General features: G+C 40.3%; 1 protein-coding gene across 1 annotated transcript in view; it reads left to right on the forward strand.

Moving 5' to 3' along the window:
- Positions 1-21,849, forward strand: part of LOC122794473 (DNA polymerase nu-like) — a 1,294,839-nt gene that overhangs the window by 801,256 nt on the left and 471,734 nt on the right. Inside the window, exon 6 of the mRNA XM_044062895.1 lies at positions 15,683-16,159. Coding sequence (XP_043918830.1) covers positions 15,683-16,159 — 477 coding nt within the window. The remainder of the gene's footprint in view (positions 1-15,682; positions 16,160-21,849) is intronic.

Below are 21,849 nucleotides of genomic sequence, written 5' to 3' on the forward strand. Positions count from 1 at the left end.
TTCTGCAAGGCCATCCATTTATTCTCCCACAGCCAATAGCCACAGTGACCACAGATGCTTCCCACCTAGGGTGATGGGCACTTTCTGGGGAATACAGCCCAAGGCAGTTGGTACCCAAAGAGGCCAACTTCCATATGAATGTCCTAGAGATGAGAGCGGTGCTACTAACATTGCAGGCTTTCCAAAATGTTCTCCCTTTGGGATGGTTGGAGTTAAAGCAGACAACATGTCAGTAGTCCAGTACATCAGCAAGCAAGGAAGGACCAGATCCTACCTCTTGTGTTGAGAAGCTCTAAGAGTGTGACAATGGGTGATCTCATCCAACCACTTTCTTATAGCAACACACATTCCGGGGAAGTCCACTGTAATAGCAGACAAATTAAGCAGGTGCATTTTGATGCCTCATGAGTAGTCCCTCAATCGCATAGTTGCAGAAACGATATTTTGCAAATGGGGCCAGCCTTGCTTTTATCTTTTCGCCTCTCCCCTAAACAACAAGTACAGCAGCTATTTTACCCTGATCCCCCCACAAGGAAAGTCTCTAAGGGATGCTCTTCTTCATGATTGGCTCCCCCATCTTCTGTATGCTTTTCCTCTGATCCCATTAATCCCCATATTTCTACAGAAGGCAAGCTAGTTGAAGAGCAAAGTAATCCTCATTACACTGTACTGGCCTGGACAGATTTGGTTTCCCTTTCTTTAGCCTCAATTACTGACACAACCATGGATTCTGGATCCAACTCCAGACCACCTATGTCACCAGACAGGCATGATTCACCCAGACATTCCAAACCTAAAGCTAACTGCTTGGCTTCTCTAATTCCATTAATAACTAGATAATATGCTCTCTTCTCCAGTCCATCACATTCTCGTAGGATCATAGGAAGTTACTAGGCTAATGACCCTAGGGCCCTTACAAGCCTAACCAAGTTCTACCCTTATTTCCATGATCAGCACCTATTGCCCCTGTCCAAGAGAGAAACAAGTGGATCCTGTGGGTAAATTTATGGTTACCCAACCAATCATCCAGATTGTGTTTGACAAGGGCCAATGAAGTGCTCTGTTTGACATGAAGTGGGAGTGTGTTCCAAAGTTGTGGTAACCTCTAGGAGATATATCTGCCCCTTCAGCAGGTTCTTTTAGTGCCACATACCAGATTAAGGTCTTTAGAGCGAGTAACCCATTTACCATTGCAGATATGCAGCATTTCCATTAAAGCAGGGTCAGAGATTGCCTTATATGCAAGGCAGAGATCGCCTCTGAGTAGTCTGTATGAAACAGAATAAAGTGACTGATTTCAGATGATCTACTTAGGACAGATACTGAAGACCTTGAATTTTACCTTTGTGGTCTCTCCAATTGCTGCAGGTGCTTGGAAAGGTACATACCAAAAGGGAAAATGGGAGTTGTATTTAATTATTGGCCTAGTGAGGGAAGTGTACAAGGAGGTTATAACTTCTTTTTTTTTCTGGAGGCAATGCCCTTACTTATGAGTTGAGCAATGTAGAATGCCCTTCTTACCACTGTGGAAACATGGTGATCAACGGTAAGGTTGCAGTCAACCTATGTGCCCAGGTCTTTTACCACTGAATGCATGCTTAGGGTGTTGTTATTGATGTGACAGTTAGCAGGAACATCACTCTTACTGAAAGGGATGATAATACATTTTTGCATTGAGTTTAAGGCCATGACTTTGGCACCAATCATTTGTTTGTGTAAGACCCTGTTGTAGGATGTTGACATCATTTGGAGATTCTATGACTGCTCCAAGTTTGCAGTCATCAGCTAACTTTGTCAGCCACAGACCTTTAGTTTTTGCATGTACTTTGGAGAAATAGATTCCAAACAGTAGAGGTCCCAGGACTGATTCCTGTGGAGCACAACCGGTTACAGGTCTGCTGTTGGAAGTGGATTCCCGTATTTTGACTATATGTGTTCTATCAGTGAGCCAGTTAGTGACCCATCTAATGATATAAGGGTTGATACATATCTGGGTGAGTTTGTCAATGATGCTTGAGTGGGGGATAGTGTCAAAAGGTTTGGCTAAGTCTAGGTAGGCTGTATGCACAGATTTCCCTTCATCCAGGGCCTTGGTGACAGTCTTGAAGAAGTCCATCAGGTTTAAAAGGCATGATCTCTCTTTGACAAATCCAAACTGAGTATGGTCAAGTGTTTGGAGATTACCTATATCTTTGTTGATAATGTCCATGATGATTCGCTCCATGACCTTACAGATAAGATTAGTCAGGTCAATAGGTCTGTAGTTCCTGGGGTCAGTGGAAGCACCACCTTTGTGCAAGGGAATAACACTGGCTGTTTTCCATTCAGCTGGGATGAAGCCTGTGCTTAGGCTATGATTGAAAAGAGTACCCATTGGTGCTGATAATCCTTGTTGGAGCCCATGTAGGACACAGCCAAGGATTTTATCAGGTCCCATAGATGCTGAGGTTTTGGCCTTAGAAAGGGCTTTTACGACCTGCTCTTTAGAGACACAAGGTAGGGGACAGGTGGTAGGGATTTTATGGGGTACGTGTGGCAGGGACAGGTGTAAAGTTTCATAGAACCTGTCAGCCAACAGGTTAGCTATGTCCACAGACTCATTATATGTGGTATCCTTCACTACCAGTTTGGCACAAATCTGGGTCTTTCCTTTTAGATTACAGATGTAACTGAAGAATGCCTTATGGTTGTCCTAAGTTGAGGAAGCTAATTTAGATTTGTAGTTTGCTTTGGAGAACTTCACAGGAAGTTTTATTTGCTTGTTTAAGGTGAGGAGAGAGCGTTTCCAGTTTAGGGCTCACTCCCTCTTACTCTTAGACAGCAATTTCTTCCTGTTATTGTAAAGCCTGTTAATGACAGTTGTCCACCAGGCAGGTTTGCTCTTCCTTGTGGAGCATGTTTTGATCCTATCAGGTACAGCCAAGTCATTACAGTTTTACAGGTGTTTGTATAAAGCACTGGTGTAGAGCTCAGCATAGTTGCCAGTTCCATCTGTTTATACCATCCCGTAAGAGGTTATAATCTGCTTTGGAGACATTTTTTAGTTTAGTTGCTGCTGAGGGGTCAGTTGTGATAATTACTTCAAATGAGTCTGATATGTGGTCAGATCTCACCAAGGAAGACCTCACAGTGGAGGTGATACAGTGGTCCCCCATACTGGTAAGCACCAGATCCAGCTGGTCCAGGACATTGGAGTTAACGAAGTCGAGGAACCTTTGGGCAAGTGAGTTTCAGCACAAGTAATTTACCCAGTCAATGGATGGGTAGTTAAAGTTGCCGAAAACCACAGCATTCAAATGTATCTTGATAGATTCAAGTAGATCCAAATAGGCAGAGTGGGTGTCCTGATTCATGAAGGGATCCTGTAGCTGGTAATGACTTGAATAGGCATCCTACAAACAGTTAATTGCACCTGAAGTACCGCCAAGGAATCATATTCTTTAACCAGTCTGGTGTTGTATTTATCTTTAATGAATATTGATACACCGCCTCATTTCATTTTCATGCTTTCAGGTTGTGGTCTGAACATGTGGAAGGAGATGTAACCCAGTATGGCTGGAGTGCTCTCCACAGCCTTGAACCAGGTCTCCATGACCGCACAAATGTCTGCGTCTTCCAAGATGAGAACTGCTTCCACTGAGTGCAGTTTCATATTAAGATGCCTAAGGTTTAGCAGCATAACCTTGAGGTTGTTTTTAGGTGGAGTTTTTATGTCAGGAATTTTGTCTTTGGGACATTGCTTAAAAAAAGGCCCTATGGGGGTGGCAAGAGCCTTAGCCAGTAGCCAAAATCACAGGGGTGGCAGATGAAGACCATGTCTTGCAAAGCATTGAGGTCGGTTAATCATGTCTTCCCATGCTGACAGAGACTGGATCCCCTTAGGATGACACCAGAAGCTAAGCCAAAAATTGAAGTCAGTCATTTTCTGTTTGTAGTGAGGCATCATCCTAGGTTAAGGTAAAATGCTGCACAAGACTAGGGACATACCTGTCTGAGACGCACATGTCTCTCTTCATATAGTGCAGAGAGGTACATCTCAAGTTGTTCACACTAACATGAACTATAACAGAGTCATAACAGTACATGTTGTTGAGAGACTTGAGTGCATGTGTAATATGGTGGATCCTAGCACCTGACAGACAGCTGACCATGACCTTTTCCTTACCCAACCTGGTGAGAGGAACACCTGTGTGTCTTGTACTCTCATAAGCCATCCACACGTAAACTGTATTCTAGTAAATGGAAGAGATTTGTTTTCTGGGCATAGCAGAATGACCTAGACCTATTCTGAGCTCCGATTCATAGGATCGTTGACTTTTTAGCTCAATTGTTTAACGAAGGAGCAGGTTCTTCTACAATAAAGGTGCAACTAGCTGCAATTTCCAATTTTCACATTGCATATCAAGGATCTTCAGTTACTCCACACAAATTCTGTAAAGCTTTTCTAAGGGGAACTCTTTTGCTTACGTCCCCTTATAAAGACCGTATTCGTCCTTGGGATCTGACTTTGGTGCTGCAAGAAATTATACAATCCCCCTTTGAACCTGCAGCTACATGTGATCTGAAGTTCCTTTCTTGGAAAACTATATTTTTGGTGGCAATAACATCTGCAAGAAGAATTTCAGAGATTCAAGCATTGTCATCTCAACCAACTTAGCTGATTTTTCATAAATCAGGATTTCATTACATTCTAATCCATCGTCTTTGCCTAAAGTAGTGTCGGATAACAATATCAACCAATCCATTAATCTACCAGTGTTCTTTCCAGGATTTTCAAATAAAGGTGAATACCTGCTACATTTACTCGATGTTCTTAGGCAATTACGTTTTTCCCTTCATAGAACAGATAGTATAAGAAAATCTGACCAACTTTTTGTCTCCTTTTTGGATATAAAACTGGGAAATCTGGTGTCCAAAGTAACATTGTGTAGATGGATCACCGTTTGTATTTCTTACATTTACAAGAAACAAAGTCTGAAATTCTCTAAACCTTTGCAAGCCCATTCAGCCAGAGCCATGGCGACTTCGTCAGTTTTTCAGTCTGGAGTGTCCATGGATGATGTATGTGCAGCTGCTACTTGGGCTACCCCTCATACTTTTATTACACATTGCAAATTAGATTTGGTCTCCAGGGGAAGATCTTCCTTTGGTTCATTGGTTCCGAGGAACATACTTCCATGAGTCCACCCAGGGTATAAAGTAGGTGGGGTCTCTGTCCCACAGGTTTGAGGATAGAATGAAAATTGACAGCACCAGATAAAGAAGTTATGTACTCACCGTAATGTTCCATCTCTGTTGTCCATTTTCATTCTTCCTCAAACAGCCCACCCTCCACCCTCTGACTTTGCTATGCCTATAAGTGCGAGTGGTCCTAAATTATTATTTTTCTGTACTGAGCTCTAGAGTAAGTCTCACCTTCTTCTTGCTATACTTATTTTACATATGTGTACATATGTATATATTCTATATTATATCTAGCAGCAAACAAGATATCAAGTAACTTAGAAGGGTGCATTATAGGTAAGGGAAGAGCTCAAGAGCTTTTTGGTTGCTGCGAGCTATTGCAACGACTGAGATGGATCTGAGGATCAGATCCAAACCCACAGATCTAAGGAATAATGAAAATGGACAACACAGATGGAACGTTATGGTGAGTATATAACATTTTTTTTTTCATGACATGTTGATGTTTCATACACTAGTAATGCATCAGAATCACTCTAAGTTTTTCTTATACGTTTATAGGTATATACTAGGCTATTGACCAACAGGGCCTTTATAAGCCTAGCTGTGCAACCCAAATGTGTCCCACAAGTTATATATTTTAAATGTTTGTATCGGGGGTGCTTGTTGGTTATGACAAGATTTACTGATTGCCTCTGTCCATTAGAGACACAGGCATCAGACCAAGGGTAAATTTTTGATTTCCTAACTAATGGCCTAAGGTATGTTAACTAGGGTTAGTAAGGGACTTTGTTTACATGGATTAGGAGCCTGTTCCAGAAAATGGGAATTCTCTTAGATATATATATCTCTGCAACACGCCCTGTTTATGTTATAACCAAAATTTAGGTCATTAGATTTAGTAGTTCTGGCACTGTTTGTTTTGTAGACGTGCAAAAGGTTCATCAGAGTGGGGCCCAGGGATGCCTTGTATGCTAGGCATAGATCACCTCTCAGTAGACTGTAGGAGACTGAGTATAGAGATAGGACTTTGAGGTGATCTGGATAGGACATTATGTTTAAACCTAGAATTATTTTTTTAAGGAACCTTTGCAGACACAAAAATCCAGCTGCTGCACGTGTCTGGTCAGGTATATACCACATGGGGCGTTATACTCAATAATAGTTCTGATGAGGGCTGAGTATAGGAATGCAGTGAATTCTCTGGACCTAGATGCCATGACCTTAATTATAAGTTGAGCAAAACTGAAGGATTTCCTTACTATATTGGACACTTGTTGGTAGAAGGCCAGGTTGCTGTCTACATGTGTTCCCAGATCCCTGACTAGTGGGTCAACTCTTAGGGGTGTTTTATTGATGGCATAGTTTCCTACCATGGCAGATTTCCCAAAAGGTACTGTAATGCATTTCTTGACATTCACTTTTAAGCTATGGCTTTGGCAGCAGTCATTTGTCTGTGTTAGAACCTTTTGTAAGATGTTTGTTTCTTGGGGGGATTCTGTGACTGCTCCCAGTTTGCAGTCAAGTGTGAACTTGATCAGACATATGTCTCTGACATTGGCCTTGACTTCCGAGAAGTAGATGCCAAACAGAAGCATAGAGCTCTGAGAGACTCCACTGATGATAGTCGTCTTTATGAAGGTGGTCTCACCAGTTCTAACTTCCTGGGTCCTATCTGTGAGCGAGATGGCTATCCAGCATGTTATATAGTGGTTATGTCTTTGTTGATGGTTCTTTCCATGGCTTTGCATATAAGACTGATCAGGCTAATGAATCTGTTGTTTCCGGGATCTGTTTATAGTCAGTCCTTTTGAAGATAGGTGACCATTGCAGTCCTCCATTCTCTTGGCATGAAGCTTGTTTAGAGACTATAGTTAAATAGTAGATTATTCAGGAGGCATCCCAGGATATTATTAGGGCCCAATGAGCCTGTGTTCTTGGCCTTAGCAAACACAGCCAGGACATTGCTCTCTATTTCTAGTTGAGGGGTTATGTTTGAAGGTATTTCTTGGGGGCTGGCTGGGGGCTGAGTATCCAAGTGCTCCAGATTATGCGGAATGCTCCGCATTTAACGACGAGCGAAGCCACTTTTCCGCTGTTCCGCACTGAACAGCTGTGGCTTCGCCACATGCAGTCTGATTGGTTTGTGTACCGCAATTACTGCCAATCGGCATTGTGGTATACAAACCAATGCATAGCTCTCTGCTGTCCTTCCACATTACACAGCATTGGCTGCGCTGTACAGTTTTTGATTGGCTCGTACACTGCATTTACAGCCACTCGTGAACGAGGTATACAAGCAGATCAAGTAACGGGTCTCAGGACGGGAGCCAATGACGCTGGCCACAGATCTTCATGAGCAAAGTAACTCTAGCTGTCTGGCAGTTTTGTCACCATGGAATCAGAAACGTCCAGGGTAAGATTATGTGCTGTATATACATCAGTTGTGTCTCTTGTACCTTATACAGTATAGCAATTACTGGGAATGTAAATGTAGTGTATGCATTTATCAGTGAATAGTTTGTATTTATTTGCGTTATCGCGGGTAAGCCTGAAATAGATCCATTTTTATAAGTAGATAAGTGGTCTTTCCAGGTGAACTGATGTAAGTAAAATAAAACAAAATATTGTTTTTATTTATCGTTTCCTTAACAGGAAAGTCCGACTGGGATAAAACCCCTTTCAGTGGAGGCCTGGGGAGAAAAGCTACCCGTTTTGAATTTTGCAGAAAATACACAAAACTAACATGATATCAGAAGGAATACAAAACATAGGTAAGGGTGCATATATGAGGGATAAAATAGTTACAGTAATTTACATAAACATCATTTAGGAACAGCGGATACATTGCTAGCCATGGATGTATTTGATCCTGTTATAGGCAAGAGAGACTTGATTAGGAGTCTTAGTGCCATAAATGAGATTTCAAACTGGCTGCTTTTTATTCCTTAGTGAACAACCCTGTTTTGATTGGCATTTTATCATCACAGTCAGTCATATCAAATCTTATAGGTGGGTTCATAGGTAAGTATTAGGCTAGTTGCCCTTGTGGGCCATTTTAAGCCTAGCCATTTTCCCCAAAAGTGATGGTCAAATCTGGCACCTTGTGTGTTTATGTGTGGGGTAAGCACCTTAATCTTTAAGCCAACCATAGCCATTAAGCCATTCCCCAACATAAAACACTGATCTGGAATTTGAACCATTGACCGGCTTATAAATGCCCTAGGGCAGATAGCCTAGTATGAACCTATGAACAGCCAAAAAGAGAACCATTAAATGCCCCTGATTTTAGCTGAGAATTTTGATCTGTTTACTCTTTATCACAAAAGTAGTAAATTTCAGTCAAGAAATAGCGGTAGGCATTAAACGTACAGATGATGCATGTTACTTTAGTTAATTTTATTCTGGGTCTTTTTGTTGCAAAATTTGATTTTTTTCTGGAATATCACTGAGTATCCGTGGTAGTGGTGCTGCGGTAGCGTTGTCGCCTCACAGCAAGACGTTGTCGCGTTCGATTCTCAGCTAGAGCGCCTTCTGTGTGGAGGCATGCTTGAATGGGCATGCCTTCGTTGAAGGTTGTGCGTCAGGGCTGGTAACTCGGCATGTAAAAATCCACTACCAAAACATTAGCGGACCGGAGTTCTGCTGTGGCAACCCCTAACCAGGATAAGCTGAAAGACACAACATTGAAGTCACTAAATTCTGACATACATTTAAGTTTCCAACATCCTATCCTTCAGAAAATGCATGTTAATGCAAAGCCTGTTATTCTAATGACTTTCTATGTCTACAGTAGCAATATTTAAAGCCTTCCCTGATTTTGTGCCATTGTTCCACATTAGATGTTGCTTTGTCCAAATTTCTTGGTCTTAGAGGTTGAGAGGTGTGCTTTTAATATAGCCAGTGTTTCCATTGATAGACAAGCTAATGCTCCTGGGAAATGAGATAAAAACTGTATAAGGTTCCTCAGTCTTGGAGGTAACTCTTCTACACCCCCAGAGCTGATCCTTCACTAATTTCTTTATGTAAAACCACTAGCTCCAAACACTTGGTTGCTTCTAATCCAGTTCCCTCTGACGGGGATGGTAGAACATTTGACAGATTCAGAAAATAGGTTTATAGCTCTTCAATCTAAGCATTCAGAACTAAACAATTGTCAGGCTCATCTGTCCAAGTTCTTTTTGGCATCTTTTGGTGACATGAAAAAGGTTATTGCTGATGTAGAAGTGTCTTATTGAGTTTTACAGATGTTCTACCATGCTCCATGGTAGTGGCATGTTTTGCGCAGTACGAAAATAGGGTGTTCCACATTTTGACCATTTGTCAGACATTGTTAGGGTATGTGTTCCACATTGGCCTCTTAAGAGGTTGAGACCTATGGCTGGGGGTGAATGTGTGTTGGGGGGTAAAGTTGGAACTGAATTTGTCAGCCAGCAGAATCGTTGTATCCACCCGGCTCAGTGAATGTGGCACTTAACCACCAGTTCAGCATACTGCAGTGTGCTATCTTTGAGGTTTCTGACTTAGCTGAGTATGGCTTTATGGTTGCCTTTTGTCTGGGAGGCTATCTTGATCTCAAAATTGGCTTTATTGGACTTAATTAGCCGTCTTAGTTGTCTGTTTAATTTGATGAGAGAGTTCTTTACACTTCATAGTTTTAACCATGATGTTTTTTCTTTTGTTGTATAACCTGTTTAATTTGAGATGCCACTAGGGTGGTTTGTTTTTGGAGTTAGTTTTGAGCTTACCTCTGGTAGATAGAGCAGCCTCTATGCAGACACTGACATGATTCTACGGAATTTCTGTGAACAATTCTTTATGTAGTGTGCATTGCTCACTGGGTTTGGACGGGCACGGAATTTTGACAAATTGTTGTTTAATAAAAGGTAGTTTACCTTGGAATAGTTTGCAACTGTTACCAAGTTTATTGGTGTTACAGAGTTAATTTTGATTTTGAAAGAGACAGCTTTATTGCCAGACCTTAGCATGGATTAAGTATTGGGGGGGTAGCATTCTCCATTTTTTTTGTTCCCCTGGTCCACTGCTCATCATTATACCTGCCTGGTACCACTCTGAGCTGGATCTACCAGCTGCTGACTCCTCTGCAGCAGCTCAGCCATGTCGCTGCCCTTTTAACCCCTCTTATAGGCAGCACGTCTACCATGTGTCATCACCATCCTCAACTAGAGACTGACATCGTGAGTGCCTGTTGACCCACCCCCTGGGATGGTCACATTCATCCCTTCCCGATACTCTGTTAGTCACCAGAGCCATTAATCAGATCTGGGCTGCAATCAGTGCTTTATCCCTTTTAGCCACCAGAGCGGCTACCAGTCTCCCATATTTGTGAGTACAAGGTCCAGTATGTTTGAACCTCAGCTGGACTTATGCACTAACAGTTCAAGGGTGTTTGTGTTTATGAAGTCCATCAATCTCTGTACCTGCAGATTTTCAGCCATGTAGGATTCCCAGTCTAGAAAGGATAAATTAAAATCCCCCATCATTAAGGTGTTTGTTTGGATACTGAATGTCTCCAGTAAGTCTAACTATGCACCATGAGTTCCGTGGTGACATCTAACTTGCTAGGATATGTTATGGGATTTTATCTATGGTGATCTGGATGTGGAGAAGCTCCAGCTCATCATCGTGTTTAACCAACCTAGGGGTAAGCTTGCTATTGATATATATATCAAGACACCTGCACCTTTAGTCCCTGTCTGTACAACTACTGGTCCAAAAGTATGGAAAGCACTAAAACCCTGCAGCTTTAAACCATGTTTTGGTAACTGCACAGATATCTGTATTTTCCAGAGTGAGGAGGGCTTGGAGGGAGTGCAGTTTTTTGTTTAGGTTCCTGGTATTGAGCGGTAACACCTTGAAATTCAGGTGAGTTGATTTTGCCGTGTTGTTACATTTGTCAAAATGGTATTGCCTAAAAAGGCTGTATGGGGGGTGGGGTTAAGTTTTTTCCAGTATTTGGAAGCCTTGATGGGACAGGTGCAGACATCTTGGCAAAGCATTGTGGTCTGTTAAAATGTCTTCCCATGTTGACAGATATTGGATTTCCTTAGCATGGCACCAGAAATTCAGCCAATTGTTAAAATCTATCATCTTTTGTTTGTATTGTGGCATCACTCTTAGTGAAGGTAAAATGCTGCTAAGTGCTAGGCTTATACCAGCCTGAGACATATTCAGAGAGATATATAATGCCTGTCTTCATATAGTCTAGTGAGGTGTGTCTTGGGTCATTTATAGTTACATAAACTATGATGGAATCATACTAGTACCTGTGATGCAGTGATTTGAGTGCATGCTTAATGTAGAAGATCCTGGCTCCAAATAAGAAACTGGTATATTTTCCTTGCTCAGCCTGGTTAGAGGGTCATCAGTATGTCTTCCAATGGAGTCTCCATGAGTAGAATCCTGGAAAGTGTGTTTGCTTGCATTTTGGGCTTTGTATTTGAGGCTCCCCTTTTACTGACTATTTTACTGACCTCAGCAATTCAGGTACAGGATGTAAAAATGTGGATGGTGACCAGCAGATAAAGCTGCAGACTCTGTGCTGTGCAGCCATTGTCATACAGACTAACTTAAAAACCCTTTCTGAAAAAAATGTGATATTTGTACAGGAAATGAGTGGGATCTTCATGGTCTGTGGCAAAGAAACAAGAAAAAAAAAATAGAAAGGCAGTAAAGTGCTTCAGTGGGACATTCATGATTTGTGGCAAAGAAACAAAGACATAAAAAAATATAGACATAGTGAAGGGTTTCTAGAAAATAAACAATGTCTAGATAATAGTATAGGAAAAAATCACTTTAATCTAGGATCTCTTCCATTTCATTTTGCTATATGTACGCTCTCATCATGCAGAGTGAGCTTTCTGAGGCTAAAATATGCAGTTTTTATTTTAGTTACTTAAGTGGAACTCTATTGCATGTAATAACGTTATTTGCAGTTTGTGTATGCCGAACAGCTGTTCATTTATTTCCTGAATCTGTGTCATCCAGCCCCATCTTCTGATGATGCAATAGTGGTTAGGAATGTTTTCTGTACCCTGCATCAGAATGCAGAACAGTCACTCAGATAACAAATCAATAAATACATAATATCTGCACTTTAAACTACTAAATCACAGAACTTTTTCACCTCAGTCAACCAAGCTCCAAGAAAAAAAAATTCTTGTTGTAACCTAAGACATTACTCACAATATCACAACTCCTAAAGCTAGTCTCTGCCGTACTAAAAATGATTGTCTTCCATTGCTGCCTCACTTTAGCAGTGTCTCCCAACACACCTACACACATAAAGGAAATTACCCACTACTCCAAATTCAGAATGAAACTTAAAATGTACCTGCTAAAACAAGCCCAATGTACTTGCTTCCCCAGTGGTAATGTCACCTAACTTCTATGACATTCATTATTCCTCTTGGCTGTGCCTGAAATTGGTCAGTATTAGTCAGTGCATTACTTGGCAGTTAATATAAATAAAATATAGAATATTATGATTGGCCCACCAATCATAACCAGCTTAATATTTGTTTCAGACATGGATGCAAAAAAAAAATCACCTCAAGAGCAAAGGGGGAGAGGTGAGTTTTGGCATTCAAGTACTGCCGGGGCATTTACAAGCCCTAGCCATTCGTTTTGTTGGCTGCCAGCCCATCGTTTTGTTGGCTAGTATGGGGAACTATATATGCTATTTTTGCTGTGCCTTTTATGTGAGTAATCGCCTGGGGCTATCCTGGATCCTTATCTCATATCTACATGTCTCATCCATTGGTCAAGATTTCTCTTGAACAAGGATGTGCCATGTACCGGGATTGTACCGGATTTCAGTTCTGCAGCAAGGGAGTCTTTGGGTGATCCCTCTATCCCTCCAGTTAATCGGGGTTTTAAGTCTTTAAGTCTCCGCCCTTGTGGCTCTGATGGATTTAGATTTTGAGGTGATTCATCATTCATCAAATTGACATTTGACATGGGCCTGTGCGGTAGGGCAGCTGGAGTTCTGAAGCAGCGGAAAAGCGCTGAGTTCTTTGTTCTTTTCAGTCGGGCAGCATAGACAGATTTTGAGACCCCCTTTCCTTTTTGGTGAGGACTTTTGGCCTCTCTCTTGCTGTGCTCTCCGTCTGGGTTAAATACATTGGAATGGGGCATTGTAATCAATCATTGGTCTGATGGTGATGAGTAAGGGGACCTAGTAAGATCTTGATGACCTCCCTTGATCTCCCTGGTGGATTCATGGCAAGGTAGTCTTCTTGACTACTTTAGCTACATGGGTGTCGAATGATAATGACAACTACTATCAACCTGGGTCCCCAGGTCCCTGATAACTTCTCTGTGCTCATTGCCACACCCATTTGGTGGTAGCTAGGGGTAACCTTGTTTTTCCCGAAGGGTATGACTATGCATTTTTTGGCATTTAACTTTAGGCCGTGGCTCTGGCACCAGTATCAAGAATACATAATAAAGGATTATGACTCAATCAAAATTGTTAGTAATGTACAGAACTTTTATCTGCAATATGAATTACCAGTTACAGCAGATAAAAACAAGAAAAGAAAGAAAAACTGTAGTAGAGTGAAGTGATTTACCATCTTTGAAAGTTGGTAAAGCACTTAGCACTGTTGAACAGACATCAGCATACCTCTCAATTTCTTTGATTAAGAATGCTGGACAAATCCAAAAATAATGGGAGGAAAAAGGATTAAATCAGGGACAGTTATTTAAATATTGCTCTAATTCACTTAAAAAGTGAATAGAACAACAGGTTTTGCATCAAAATGCATTTTCTGAACAATAGGGAGTATAAAATTTTAATGTCTGGCATTATTTACTGATTGTAATTCTCAGTGATTTACGAAAAATTCAAAACGTGTATGATGGAAAGGCAAACATACAAGACAAAATCAGGAACTTTCTGCAAATCAGGGATGGCTGAGAGGTGTGGACAGCAGGCAAAACAAAGTGGTCCTCTGTAGAATTAATAACTTTAAAAACTGTTAGACAGTTTGATAAAACAGATTTTAAAAGCTGTTTAATCTTCTGCCACTAGTTTGCAACTAGAGTTGTCAGCATGGTTTGTAATGTATAATGTTTGTAACTGAAATTGTCTCAAATGGTTTATTTTCATTTATATAAATGTAAGATTGCCTTTACCATACGTGATAATTTAATAAAGATATTTCTGGTTTAAAAAAAAAACTTCTACCACTACACTTTGCTGGTTGGCACTGTCTACTGTTACCCCCTAGCATGAGATCTGATCTTAGCAGCACTTAGCTGCCACTACAAAGTTGTTGTTAAGCTGTTAAGTTCGAGTCTTGCACTAGGGAAGCTCTTAACAAATTGATCTTTTTTCTGATTTAGGATTGTAATTGTGGTACTCCATGCACTACAGATACATTCTTAGTTGTACTGTACTTGGTGTATGGTATAGTTAAAATATACGTCATACTGTAGTAAAAAGCTATCTACTATGGAACAATCATGTTACTGCATCTTCATCTTCAGAGATGCACACATTGTTCCAAACGTTTCTTTCCAGTACTAATCTCTTATCAGTATAACCTAAAACTCTCTGTACAATCAGGCTATTATAGACATGATTAACACATTTGTAGTTTTCTCCCCACAAGTGATCAATCCATTAACAGACTATTTATTACAGTTTTACATCTGTTTTATTACACTGTACGCCAAGCACTACATATTTTTTAAGAATCTTATCCTGATCCATATTACTTTTTGTTTTCTTTCACTTGAATATAGGTAATGTTTTTTTTATTTATTGGCTGATTGAGTAACTAATTGTGCTGCATTCTGCTTACTTTGTAATAAAATCAGCTGTGACTACAGAAGATGTGTCTACTTACTATAAACTGTTTCTCCCCACGACTGCATCATCACTAGGTGGGGCTGGATGACATAGAATCAGGAAGTAATTGGATAGTTGCTCATCACACAGTAAACAGAAACACAGATTTGTTAAACTTAAAAATATAGATCAACTGAAGTAACTAAAGTAAAAACTACACATTTTAGAATCAGAAAGCCCACTTTACATGATGATGGCATAATTATAGTGACAAGAAATGGTAAAAAAAACTTTGCACATGATCCTTAAGATAAGTCATTAAGGCATTGATTTTTGTAAGTGCTTGTACTGTATACAGCCTGGTTGAGGCTTCATTTTAGTGGTCTGGAGAAGTACAGTAGTATAAAAACACTTATTTATTTATTTATTTATTTAATTTTTGCTTGCAGTAAAAGAGATTTCTTCTTGCTTAAATTGATAGTTTCTTGAGATAAAGGCATCATGTTGTTTTACGTGCTACATTAACAAAATCCTCTGGTTTACTCTTAACTAATGCATTGCTGGAACCGTCTGTGATTGACTGAAGTGAAATTTAATTTACTGGTGCTGTACAATATTTTTATTTAGTTTTGTAAAACTGGACATTCACAAATGTTGTATTCATGTTTTTTTTCCCATCAGAATGCACCTGGAATATCTCACAGAGACATTACTTTTGCTAAAATTTGTAGTACAGGATTCGCAGACTCAGACATATCTTATATAGGATGTAAACATGAAAAATGTGTTCACCCACCAAATCATGCCTCTACTGAAGCAGCTGTAAAATTCTGTTGTGGTGCATTTGAATGTGGAGCGAAGCAGCAAAGGATGAAAATACAAAAGAGAGAAAAACTGGAAAACGTAGAGAGCAATTTAGTGAATCTGAAGGCAGCTAATAATTTCACACTGCAAAAAGAATGTATTAGTACTGTAAAAGGAAAGGATTGCTATGAAAAAGTCTTATCACCAGAAACAGGATTAGGAACATTAATCTGTGATGCCGCTACTCTGAGACCAAAAGAAAGAACTGATCTACTCCAAGAAGTAGGACAAGCAGCTACTGTCATAATAACCATGGTATATCATGATGGGTCATCACAGCTTACTGCAAGAAAGGTTAGTACAAACATAGATTCTTTTTTTAAATCCTAGAATCATATAGCACTTTTGCATAAATTTAATACATTTGTGAAAATTTTCAACTTTTGCCAAAAAATGGAGATTAGAGAGAGGCATAGATTTTCCTCTTAAACTTTTATTTAATAAATTAAGTTTATATCAGCTTGCAAGTTTCACAGAACAATATAATTTTGTAGCTGTTGCTCTGAGAAACTAGTGTGGCAGGTTCATTATAGAACAACTCTGCATCATTTTTAGTCAGCATCTAATAAGTCTGTTACTGCATTGTCACCGTGAATATCTGTATGTAGAGATGATCCTTTCATTTTCTTTCCAATCCTTTCCCGATTACAGTTGGACAGAAGTTGCAGATGTTTTGAACATGCCTTTTAACTGATGCCCCTTTTTCTTAGCTTTTGTTGACATTTGTCTGGCAGTCATTTTCAACTGCTGCCTTTAACTGAGAATCTTACCCTGGCTGCTTTAGGAAGATTATTTAATGAGCAGTAATGTAAGAAGCAAACCATCCTTAGATAGTTATTTGGGTCTACTACTGGAACTTGTGTGTTAGTAGCTCGCAAAACACACTTCCTCTCACCACTTGCTCATAAAAGCAAGTGCTTGAACTCCCACTAGCTCAGTCTGTCATTCTTGCATAGCCCTTCCAATACCCGATCCTATACACTACATAGCCTTACTAAAAGCTAAACCCTAAACCTAAAATTTCCACCCAATTCTCAACCCGACTCCTCAGTCTCTAATTCTAAATCTCCACTCCCCTAAACCAAAATTCCCTGATCAGTACCTAAATGTAAAACTCAAACCCCACTCCCTAAACCTAAATTCCCGGATCACTTCCTAATCTTAAAACTCCAACCTCCTCCTTAAAGTTACATTCCTTGATCACATCCTAACCCTAAAACACCCTTCTCGCTCCCCAATCTCTCTCCACAGATACTTGCCCGAACTCATATTCAAGTTCATGCATGAGTAGTGCTCCCTCCTAATGGCTGCTTGTGCAAACTTAAATTCAAGTTCAAGTGCAAGCAGCAGCCTACCCGAGCTACAAGATACTGGAGTCTCTGGCTTTAAAACATTGAGTTTAGACAGCTCAGGGATTAAGTGCTTGTAGTAGAATCTAGTTATTTGTGCCTTTTGTGTTCTGGGGGAAAACAACATGTTTAGAACTACAGGTTTTGCTGAAAATTCAATTTTACTGTTCACTGTAGGAGAAAGGCTGTAGAATATCTCTTTTTCACCAAAACCGAGACTAGACTAGACTAAACTGAGTCCTCACTAGTATTTGACAGCTCTGGTGATTCTGCCTTTAAACACTACAGTATATTCTGGAATGGTGATAGAGGTAAAGAAAAACAAGTAAGATTAGACAACCAAATAAGCTATTAACTTAGACAAATATAGAGATGAGCAGAAGAGATCAGTGCAATTGTCCTCCTATTTTATCTGCTTCATAATGTTGTGTCCACCAACCTAGACGAGTATTTCTGCCAAGATCTGTTAAGTCTTTGCTATGTAAGCCTCCACATTTAATGATTAAAATTTATCAGCAATAATTCTAGATATCACTACCTTGTATGATGACGAGTCAAGGTCTACTCCAGAACTGTTTGTTATAATCCTTGACATTTTTTAGTTGACACTGGTAAAGGCATTCGGTGTGGTAACTTTCCAGCAGCACTTGATCAAAGACATTTTGCTACCCTAATAGTGTCTGCTCATCTTTTTCAGGTCCCACTAGCACAGTGGTTACTGTCTTAGGTCCCACTCTTCCTTCTCACTCCTCAGGTATCTCCTTTCCTCTTTATCTCCCACTGGATGCAAGTCTGTTGTGACAAGTGCAGTCTGGCAGTTGGCTTTCCTGTGGTCCAGTGGTGTAAGGTTGGATTCCCTCAGCCTTTGTTGACTGTCTGACTCTAAGCAAGTCACTTAACCAGGTACTGCTGCTGGACAGAGTCTGAAAAGGTCCATGGAGACTGATGCTCTACCTCAGAAAACAAATACAAATAAAATAAAGTGCTACAATCTTTCTTTCCACCTTCCCCTCTCCAGTGTGACCCACTGTCGGCTATGGCTACTTGGCCTGTCTCCATCTCATTGCAGCTTATTTCCTCCATTTCCCTGGACTCTGACTTTTCAAAGTTTTAGAGTTCATCCTATTCTAACATTAAGGACCCTCTTCAAGGGGTCACTGATTTCATATTGCTTCTTCACCAAATGCAATTCTTATTTTACAAAGTCCCATATTCAGGCGCATCTTTTAGTGCAGCTGGCACATATTGTATTGTTAGGTACTGGCTGCATAAGCATGCTTTTCCTTGGAGCCATTTCTTTATCATTTACACAGTCTGACTCTTGTCCCTTACTATTATCAATAAAACCGTGTATTTGCAAGTCTAAGCATTATAATAAGTGTATGTGTGACCACCAAATTACTAACCAAGACTCACACTGGCATTACCTTAACTGTCGTGGGTGAGAGTATGATGTTAATTGCTCTAAATGCCAGAAATTAAGGCTAGTTACACACCATTGAAAACAGGAAAATTTGGTAGCACACTTTACAAAGATGGCAACAGTTAAGAGGCCTGGGAAGGTCCTTTTCTAGCCACAGGAAAAGTCTAGAGGATTATCCCAAGAAAACAGTTTTAATCCAGGTCCAGTCCTAAATTGCCTTGAGGTAAGTCTGCTGTTCAGTAGGTCTTCTGAAACTTTCAGATGGTAAGCTAATCCTAAGTTTGTGAGGGGTTGAACCCAAAGAGGTTGACAGCATTGTGCAAGGACTGTAGGATCAAGGATGGAGTGCCCTTGTCTCCAACCCTGGGGTTACGCCTCAAAGTAATTGTTATACCTTATCTTCAGATGATTAGTAGAGCCCCCACAAGTAACTAGTGCGATCCTGGAAATCAGACTCTAGTTTCATGCAGGTGGAGCCCATGGGTGACTAGTGTGAGCCTGGAAGTCAGTTTCTTGTGTCATCCAGTCAGTGATCAAAGCTAAGTGGGATATAGCCAAGTGGCCCACTTAAGCCAAAAGTTCCAGTTATGGATGGTCTTCCTGGCCCTCCTGAACGAAGGTGGGGCATTGAGCCATATGCTGAAGACCTCAGAAGTTATGGACTTCATTCTGAATCTTGCTGCATGTGCTACATATGTCTCACACATACCGTGATGCCTGTGAGTTACAAATAGTGTATTTCTAAGCATCCCGCGTGTGTTGGTCATTCACTTGCTACTTTAAACCCCACAGCTACTCTGCCTAGGGTGTTGTAGCTAACTGAGTTCAGCCATCTTGTGTGCGCAGTTAATATTTTTGAAGAAATGACTGTCTAATGCATTTATCATATTAATACATATTTTATGGTCTCCTCAAACCAAATCTTTTGTTTCTAAAATTGTCAGACTGTAGTACAACTAATTACTAAGCTAATATCTACAGTAAGTGAAATTGTGGAAATGCAAATATGTTTTCAGTTTGTGTATAAATACAGATATGTGTGTGTGTGTGTGTGTGTGTGTGTTTGCATATATTTTTACATATACATATACATTTGTTTTTATATACAAAAGCACGTTAGCACATAAGCATGCCTTATTTGTATACTGATGCATTTCTATTTACAGATGCGTTTATGATATCTCATACATTTGGATTGCATATAGATACACATTTGCACATACACAGTCATTTCTTCTTGCATTTACCTGCATTTATACAGTATTTCTAGACTATGTGTTTTAAACCTATTTTGATAAGATTTTAAAAAAATGTAAAAATATTTACTATAAAATTCTGGCCTTCTCACCATCACCTGGTCTACCCACTCAGCCAGCTGGTCAGGCCTATGCCTTTGTAGGTCATCTTATCTATGGTGGCCCTGCAGGCAAGAGTGTGTGATCCCTTTCAAGGATGACAGGTGCTAGCCCCTCTCCTGCCAGATGTCAGTTTTTTCCAGTTTTCTCTGAGTATGAATCCGTAAGAAGGTTCACCGTAATTTCACTGTCCTTTGTCAGACTAGCTCAGAGTTCAATCTCCTGCCTTCACAGGTGCTACAATCTTTTGATGTGCCTGTACTAGAATGAGAAATCTAAGTGCAGGGCTGTAGCTCACAGGTTTGTAACCACACCCTGTGGGGTGTGAGATCATGATAATCAAACCCAGCTACCATGAAGGGGCATTATCCATGAGACTGCTATTACTTGCAAGTTTGGTTTTACCAAACTGCTTTGTCACATAGATATATTTTTAAAAGGAATAGTTTCATATTTTCTTTCCATGATTAATAAAATTCAGTTATGAAATCATTACGTTTTTAAGTTGTTTATATGTGTTTTTTGTTCCTGTGCTGTAATGGTGTTATTTTTATTTGAATAATAAACCTGAAGGTTGTGCAGCAATCATTCATTTAAGCATGCCCTTTTGATAGGCATATAGGTTCATAGGTAAGTACTGCACTAGCTGCCATTGTGGGCCATTTTAAGCCTAAGCAATTCACTTAAAGGTGAGATTCAAACCCTGTACATTGTGTCTTTGAGGTAAACACCTTAAACATTATGACAACTCTGAACCCCTTTTTCAGTACATCAGTAAAAAAAATCTTTCTTTTCTCCTTTTTTTTGTTTACTTTACTGTGTATAAATAAATCTTCTATTTTATGTCATTATCAGGTCATATAAACTATTGGGTGTTTTGAGGTGACGAGTTGTGTCACATTATGCAGGATGGGCATGGATTATGCTTCAGGATTTTTCCTGACTCAACTGTATCTGACTCATTTTTTTATTTTCTAATTATACGGACTGTGATGACCCACCACTGGACCAGTAGTCAAGGAGCCTCAATCCTCACCAATGGCAACAGTGGGGGATGTATAGTGAGAGGATGACAAGGTGCACACATAGTATTTCCAGATGCAGCTCTCTGCATCAAATGCAGTTTCCCTTAAGAGCACACAGAGACCACAGTCAGTCCGGGGCTGGTTTCTCCCTGTTTCTCCAGATCCCCAATAAAACTCCCCACTGACACAGCTATAAAGAGTTAGCTGAGTGGCCAAACCAAGACCTCCTAGCACCCTCTCTGTCCTAACAGTGGTTCGTGTCCCTGCCCAAGTAGCTAACACACACACACACACACACACACACACACACACACACACACACACACACACACACACACACACACACATCTGGAAAAGGCTGGCACAGGTTTACTAGCTATGCTCAATGCTCCCTTTTGCCCAGACAATAAGGGAACTATCACTGCAACCAGCCACCTCCTTATCAGCTACTTTAAGGCGCTTAACAAAGGGTGTCCAATCTTACTGTGCAATGTTACTATTAATACAAATGGTAGCTTGACCAAGAGCAAGGCTATTAGGAATGGCCTACACAGTGTAACCAAATAAATATGCAAGTACTCTCAGAAGTTAAATATCTTTGCACAGATCAGCCGCAATGAAAGGTTTAAATATATTTAATCTTCTTCTTCTTCTTTCGGCTGCTCCCGTTAGGGGTCGCCACAGCAGATCAACCGTTTCCATTTCTTCCTGTCCTCTGCATCTTGCTCTGTCACACCAACCACCTGCATGTCCTCTCTCACCACATCCATAAACCTTATCTTAGGCCTTCCTCTTTTCCTGTTACCTGGCAGCTTCATCCTTAGCATCTTTT

Source organism: Protopterus annectens, chromosome 2.part1 (genome assembly GCF_019279795.1).
Source record: "Protopterus annectens isolate FY-2018-M chromosome 2.part1, PAN1.0, whole genome shotgun sequence".
NCBI classification, from domain to species: domain Eukaryota; kingdom Metazoa; phylum Chordata; order Ceratodontiformes; family Protopteridae; genus Protopterus; species Protopterus annectens.